An 8,367-nucleotide genomic window follows, 5' to 3' on the forward strand; every position below is an offset into this window, starting at 1 on the left:
ATATGCTTATTTAAACATCCTTAAAAATAATTTGAAAGAAAGTGCTACAAAATTCGGTATTGAGGGGTCATTCATCTTCCTGCAGGATAATGACCCCAAACATACCGCACTCATTGTTAAGGAATGGCTCCTATATAACGTTCGAAAACAACTTAAAACCCCACCGCAATGACCGGATGTTAACCCAATAGAACATTTATGGGAGCATCTGGAACGCCAAATACGAAAGCATGATATAAGAAATAGGGAGGACTTAAAAAAAGTTCTTATAGAAGAATGGTTACCCAACAAAATACTAATTAATGTCTTTTAAATGCAATAATATTATTTTTATTAAATTACAATACTCCTGTATACTTACTCTTGTGATGTGAATTTTAGATAATTTTACTTTAACTTGCATTATTGTTTTTTTTTCTTATAAAATGAAATATTGTTCTTAGCACATTAATTTTATGTTTTTGTAAAATTAATAAGAACTAATTTTCTTTTATTTTTGGCATAACTATTGAACTTATTTTACAATGAAAGAAGGATTGGACGCTGTATACTTACTTAAGTGACTCACTGTACCTAACATTTTACTCAAATGAACCGGATTTTTCGGAAGACGCTTTTAAAGTTTTCAATTTACTCTCAAAGGGCAGAAAATACAAATGCATTTGCTCTTTTCACGCGGAAACTACGAAGCATAATATATATAACGAGTAATTTGCATTACTTTTTGGAATTATGCCAGTCTTGTAGTAAATGAGCGATATGTATTTTTATGCAAGGTCAGTTCACCACTATTTATGTACATACATACATAAATCCCATCGCACTCTGTGCATTACAGTATTTACTACATACATTACATCTGTTATTTCTTCGGCTGTTACTGTTGCGCAGGCTGTTATTTTTTGTAATGATTTCGTTGTTGGGCATTGTGCTGGCGCTACATAAAAATGCTACTTTCTTGCGTTTGCTGTGCGCCTATTCGAAATCCGAGTTTGACGGTTTTATGAGCGTCATTATTTTTCGACATTTTAACGACCGACGCTATTGACAACGCACCCACACACCCATGCGCTATAAAAAAAAAAACACATTTGCGCCGCCAAATTCAAGCACAAGTTGCTTGTTTGGGGGCTGACTGCACTGCATAAAAAACACCACATATGAAAGCATACGAAAACCATCAAAGCAAACAAACATTTTATATGGATTCTTGGTTTTGCACTACCCCGTTGGTATCTATACCATAAGCACGTTCTCTTGTGGGGTGAACCACTGAACGAATGGTCGGTCATTTGGGCAGTAGACGCACACTGCTGCTATACCAACTTGCTGAAAAAACTGTTGTCAGCAGTGGCAGGGGCTCAGTTATGGAAAGTGGTTGCTGTTTTCCAAATGTACACCATCATAGAGCGCGTAGCGTTGTTGCTGTAGGCATGGTAAATGCTCCCCAAAGAGTTTCCAAGTGTACGCATTTTTTTGTCATCTTTTACATTGTTCAGCCGGATTGAATACTTTGCTTTGTCGCTGAGCAACTGTTACCGAAATATGCGCAGCATAACGACCTTTGTGCGGCGGCGGGTCGGCAGCAGCGAGTCTTGGAAAAGAACAATTTCTAACTGGAGAAAAAAAACGCTCATCAAAATTTGGCAAACATCACTAAATACATTTATTGCTATAATTTTTGCGGAATTTTAGTTGCCACAGCCCTCACAATCCCGTCTATCATTATAAAATTGTTGGTAGGGTGTACAATTTTTAATAATAAACTCAAACTTAAATTTACGTACAATTGTTTTTAATCATACATAGAAGTTGTATAAATCAGCTAAATTTGAGCATAGTTTTAACTAAATTACTAAAGGGCGCTGATATGCTGATTGCGTTGGATAGGTTAAACATTTAACTTTGACACACAATATGCTACTAAGATAATTAAATTGCTTGCCGAAGAATTATTCTAAATATTCTTTCCAACCGCCACTTTACAAAATGTTTTTATGGAGTACAATCAGTTAGTAATATACGTTGCATTGTCGGTATTTTCCTCACATATAGGAAAAGTTACATATTGGAAACATTTAACAAATATCGCATTTGCTATTACACACACACATCTTAAAAGGATGGCCGACTTCCAAAACGTATCAATACAATGTTTGGAAACTGTTATACTGTTTGTATATGCAGAGTTGCGACACATTGCCACCATATACATTGCATATTAAAATTTTAAATATTAAATATAGTGAAGAACAATTTCTCTGTATTTTCCAATTTTAAAACACCAATGGTAACTAATAACCAACGAAGCATCAACTTTGTTTCTGATGCGCTGAGTGGTCTAGCAATACGTTTCGATTACTTTTCGGATGCTTTTTGAAAAAGTATACATTGTCAACACTTTGTAGTTCGGCGCTATGGAACATTATACTTTGTACGTATGCAAAGCAAGTGACGTGTTGGAAGTCAGCCTATATTTAGTACTAAAGGAATGCCCCAGTGTTAATACATACATACATGGTAGAAGTCTTGCACTTGCGTGTTGCTGCTTTCGACATCATTCTTCTGTTCCGGATTTCAACCTTCCTTTAATGCCGCACATTATATGGAAGGAAAAACTTATGTTGATTTCTGTCCGACGGTGAGTTAGTATGTGTGTTGTCTTATTTTAAATTGTCGCATAATACTTAAAAGTAAAAAAATATATTATAATGAAATATGTTATAAAATCATGAAAAGTTTATAAAATAAAAGAAAAACAATTAAACTAAACTACATAAACAGAATTTTAACGCATTGCAGCTCCAGTCGCTGTAACTGCACTCATTAAATCTTCCTCATTCAGCGTGATTAATTATGGAATCAATTAGTTTATCATATAACTCTGAGCGCAACGAAATCTTATAAAATTTCGATTTTTGATACTTGGTATAGACAGACTTCAGTTTGGCAGCGGGTGCATTACGCACCACCGCAGCAATCTTCTTGGCTATGGGTCGCAAATGTTCAGCCGAGTAGTGAGAATACCACTGCATTGTGGGCGTCCAGTGCTTGTTGTTAAAGCCAGTTGGTAATTTAGCATTGTCTTTGAGCAAATGTAAAGCCAAGAAGAGCGACGAAGCGGCGATCTGCAAAATAACGCATATACATATTTCTAATGAAGCTTAAAATTCAATTCAAATTGGCGCATCTAATTTGGGTGTATTACCTCAGACGGTTTGTATGCTGCTAAATCGTATTCGATTGATGTCAATTCGATGAAATATTTGGCCATCGCATGATGTATATCTTCTACTTTAGCCGCCTTTGAGAAGCGACGCAAAAAGTGTATTGGCAAAGGACGGGCCAAATTGCAATCGAGAGTTTTGAAGATTTTCAATTCCATTTGCACAATTTGTTTCGAGTTATAGGTGTCATCAGTAATGAAAACAAATTCGGAAATTGATGGTGGTATTAGCTCTTCGTACTTAGCTGCAATGAATAGCGCAGTGACGCCAACTAATTGCAAATGTATACGTTTCGTATCCTTTACTTCTTGTAAGTATCGATCTATAATGGCTACGGCCATTTGGAATGTTTCTGGGTCCAAATGAAATTGACAATGCACTTCATTGATCCAATCAATTAGCACAGCGCGCATTTTAGGATGAACTTCATCTTGACAATCCAAATGATTTTTGCGAATATATTGTTCCTCCTCCAATTGAAATAGGTAATTATATATATCATTTACATATTCAGACACGAGTAAAAGTTGATCAGAATCGCCAGAGTCAATGTCTTCAACGCCTTCTATACCCTCGGGTGAGAGTGTTTGCACGCTTTTGATTTTTAATGAAGACTGCTTGCTGATTTCAGAGCCAGAATCTCTTGGTTCTTTTGCTGCTAATGGTTCCTGCTTGCCTTTTATACTCTGCGCTGTTGCCTTTGCCGCTATGACCTTGGAGCCGCTATCTCGTGACAATGCTGCTTTCAATTTTGTTAAGGATTTCCGTGACAAGTTGCTATCTTCCCGCCGCAATGCTAGATGTTCTCCTACGGTAACTGACTTTTTAGTCTTTGCCTCCTCTGTAACCTTGGTTTTACTGACTAAACAAATATGTACACACATAGATAAATATGCAATGAGGTGGTTGAACAAAATTTCCCTCTACAAACATTTTTATTAACTTACGTTTTGCCTGTTGTAATTTATTTTCAACTACTTTTACAGTAAGCGTCTTGGGTTTGTTCAGGCCGGACACGACATTGCGTTGAAGTGCCGATGGCACGACACCATTGGGTCCGCGCAAAGAATTCGACCTCGTAACATTTTTTTTAGGCTGTTCGGCAGCTGCAGTTGCATTGGGCTTGATAGATGCTGCAACAGCACCTGGCGCTTTTTTCCAATGTGTGTCAACACGTGACTTTGTGTTTTGGATTACATTTTTCAATTTAGCATCAACACTGATGAGAAAAAATTGTTATAGCAAATTAAAAAATTAAATATTTTTACAGTGAACCAAATATAAACTGGGACACGAAATTTTAGGAAGTTTTGGTTATTTTTCATTAATTTATTTTTTGTTTAATACTTTTTTTTTAGGTATAGCTGATTACTTAACAAAAACCATATAAATCCAGAATTGTCCAAAAATTATGAAAATTCTACAAAATTTCAACTTTTTAATCAGCCACCATAGAAAACCCCATTAAATTGCAAATTTGAAGTAGCTAGGACTTGCCGCTGATTTTTGGAAATTTTTTGTTTTCCGTATAAAAAAAAAAAGTTTGAACATACTTTTTATGGAGAAAAATGCGTAAGTAAAAAAAACGGAAAATTGCCAAAAATCAACGATAAGCCTAGCTACTTCAAAATTGCACTTTATTATACTAAAATTTATTGGGCTACAAAACTGCATACCATTTTTGTTTTGTTGTTGAAATTTTACAGAATTTTCATAATTTTTAATTCTTAAGAATTTGGATTTATATGGACTTTTTTAAGTAATCAGCTTTACTTTCATAAAAAAATAATAAACATTAAATAAACTAAAGAAAAGCAGCCAAAACTTTCCGAAATGTCCCATCCAAGTTTATAGTTGGTTCACTGTATACCTAACAAGTTTATTTTTAAAGCTTGCGTAACAATTTTTACAAATGGTTTTTCACTTACTCTTTTTGGGCGGCATCCTTGGCGGCTGCGTGCCGTAGAACTGCCCGATTTTGCAGATCTCCCAAAGCCGCACGCTTTGTAACTTCCGTGGTATTAGTGAGACCAAAATTTTTTACCTTTGTGTAATTATTGGCCTCATTCTTAAAAGAAAACAAAATTTATGTATATACATATAAAGCTCTGATGGTTACTTTTCTTCGAAATTGCAAATCATATGTTGGTTAGAACAAAACAGTATAGCAATAACAATATACAGTATTGGACATATCTATAGCACCCCCCTTTCAAAGCGATATTGTTTGCCACTTATGTTTAATTATTTGTTTTTAAGAATTTTCAATTAAAATACAGTTCATTCTCTAACAAAACCCATATAAACCAATGTTTTAAACTTTTTAAAAGACCGCAAAAAAGTGCAACAACTTTCCCTTATATTTCAAACTTTTTTCTCAGAAGCTATAGAATTTTTTTGAGTACACAGTTTTATAGCGCATTCAATTTTGTCCAATAATGTGGAAGTTTCAAGTCGCTAAAGATTACCGTTGATTTTTTAGAATTTTTTTTTGTCTCATTTGCTTCCATATAACGACTAAAAACCCGCAACATCCTCGGCGAAAAAAATTCTAAAAAATCAACGGTAATTTTTAGCCACTTGAAACTTGCACATTATTAGACTAAAATTGAAAGGGCTATAAAACTGAGTATTCAAAAAAATTCTACCCCTTCAGAGAAAAAAGTTTGAAATTTGGGTGCGGTCTTTTAAAAAGTTTTAAACTTGAGTTTATGTGAGTTTTGTGAGAGAATGAACTGTATTTTAATTTAAAATTCTTAAAAATAAATAAATAAACATGACTGGCAAACAATATCACTTTGAAATGGGGGTGCTATTGTATTGGCCAATACTGTATGTACTTCACCTCTACCTGCGATATATTTTTATAACTCAAAGGAATATTTATCGCGAAATAATTATACATAAGATATAATCTACCAATGTGTGTACAAATAAAATATTATTAACTTTTAGAGATGAATGCTAGGTAGCTGTATAAATGCCATTAAATTGAAAGAAATGAGAATTGAATGTAATCCCTATTCGTGATGAACATGAATTGGCAATTGCCCTTAAGGGACACGAGAAACCCCAATTGCCCTAGAAAGTATGACACACAAACCCACGTGCATGCATATATGTACGGTACCCCAGTAGTTGTGCGCCAAGTGTTGAAGTCTTTTGAACCTCTACCACCATTTTGTTTCCCCTCATCATTCACCAAAATCAGTTAAGTAGCAACAAAAAAGTGAAGCTGCTACAATAAGAAATTATATCAAAATACACACACACACACATGAGTTAAGAAAAATTCTTATGGGCGCAGCCCCAAGTTTCCTAAACTCGATGAAAAGATTAAAACAGATTCCAAATTTAATTCCACTTACCTCGTCATTGCGAATTTTCGTTGCGCCAACCATTTTACTTAAATCTCTTGCCGATATCTAATTTCCAAATGCTAAAATCGAAGCGCTTCACGCTAATCTTGCACTCTTCTGCTGCTGCTCGTTCCACAATCTTCTTTTAATTATTTTATACTCGAATTGGACTTTTTGGCTGATAGAAAAAAGTTGACAAACTCTTTTCTAACACAATTTTACTATCCACCAGGTATTTGTGCGGCAGTTTCCTCTAATTTCTTGTGAGCAGTGGAAAAATCATACGAATGCGAACCGTTGCATTTACTGTTTGAAGCGCACTTTTAAAAAGTCCCGCATTCAACCCGAACATGGAAAACACGAACAATGTTTCGTTAAGTCATCGCTGAATTGCATTCCATCGAAACTTGATCGAAACTGAAAGAAAATGGATGCCAGACCAAAAACTAAAAACAATCAAATAGATCTGGCAATTGACAAAGAACGTAAATGTTTACGTTATTGAAGTCGATCTACACTTTATGTTATGCACCAGTAGTTGTTAAAGAAACCAAAAACAATCGTGGTACAAAGCTCAATAAAAAAAATATTAAAAACCTTTACATTAATAAATTGCGAATTTTTTAAAGTGGCGTATCCTTATTAAGTTGACACAAAAACTTTAAATTTTAATAAAAACTGCGCAGTGGCAGCTTTGCTCGAAGATGGGTCATACTGATACCAGCGCCATCAAGGGATAAAATATTTTAAGTAAATAGCCTGCGGTCTTCACTTTCGTGAAAATCTCACTTGTGAGCTGCTTTTTCTAGCACGCGAGATAGTTTTGCTGACTAGGCATTTGAAATGCCTGGAATTTGCCAGTCTAGGTTAGTATTTTAAATAGTCAAGAACTTTTCTAAATAGGTGTTCTTTTTGAGGAAATGTTTGTTGTTGTTGTTGTTGCTGTCGGCGCTAATAAACCCCCCTCGTGTCGCGCGAAGTCAACAGGGGCTGTCCATAGGGGCAGGGGCGTTAGCTGTGTGGGATTTTGGGTACATGCGAAGAGGTGCCGTTCGTTGATCCATCTCAGATATGAATTTAGCCTGCTGCAATGGTCAGAGCGAAGTTTGACTATTGTAGTGCGCGTCTCCCGAGGCACACAAAGTTCTGTCCGGTCCACGTCGGGTTGTTCTGTGCAAAGAACGGCATTTACAGGTCGAGAGTCTACATAACTCGACACCCACTTCCTGTGAATGCCGTTTAGGGCCTGTCGGTATGCAGTTGGGTCCAGAGGTTGTTTTATTAACCTGTGGACTTCGTCCGTCAGTTCATAGAGATGCCATTGCGTCCTACTAGGCCCCAGCGACCACACGGGCACTGCTTAATTTATAACCCGTCGGCCAATTGCCATGTACGTTGGCAACAACGTTTCTTTGTCTTTGCCCCAAGTGCTGCCGGCCAGCGACTTGAGGTTCTTGTTTCGGCTCTGTACTCTGTTGACAATTGCGGTTGTGTGGGCCGAGAAGTAGAGCAGACTGTCGAAGGTAACTCCGAGGATTTTTGAGTTATTCACCGTCGGAATTGGTACGGCATCGACGTGAATACCCAGCTGCAGTCTGACCTCCTTCGTTCAGGTGGTGAATAAGGTTGCCGAGGATTTTGAAGGGGGAAGAGTTAGGCTCCTTGCAGTGCGGAAGCGAGAAAGCTTGGAAAGATAGCTGTTTACTTTCGAGCATAAGTCATCAATTCCATTCCCAGACGCAATTATAGAACAGTCTTCAGCGTAAGAGACAATAGAGACT

General features: G+C 36.4%; 1 protein-coding gene across 1 annotated transcript; it reads right to left on the reverse strand.

The window, feature by feature from the left end:
- Positions 1 to 1,642: 1,642 nt before the first annotated feature.
- On the reverse strand, positions 1,643 to 6,946 carry LOC118742926 (G2/mitotic-specific cyclin-B). Its single transcript, XM_036475354.1, has 5 exons — positions 6,596 to 6,946; positions 5,156 to 5,295; positions 4,175 to 4,446; positions 3,209 to 4,089; positions 1,643 to 3,128 (listed from the first exon to the last, which is right to left on the reverse strand). Exons 1-5 carry the CDS (start codon positions 6,626 to 6,628, stop codon positions 2,838 to 2,840), a joined length of 1,617 nt encoding a protein of 538 aa, XP_036331247.1. The 5' UTR covers positions 6,629 to 6,946; the 3' UTR covers positions 1,643 to 2,837.
- Between the last annotated feature and the right edge of the window lie 1,421 nt (positions 6,947 to 8,367).

The sequence above is a fragment of the Rhagoletis pomonella genome, unplaced genomic scaffold (genome assembly GCF_013731165.1).
Source record: "Rhagoletis pomonella isolate Grant_MI unplaced genomic scaffold, Rhpom_1.0 Rhpom_scaffold_00007, whole genome shotgun sequence".
NCBI lineage: Eukaryota > Metazoa > Arthropoda > Insecta > Diptera > Tephritidae > Rhagoletis > Rhagoletis pomonella.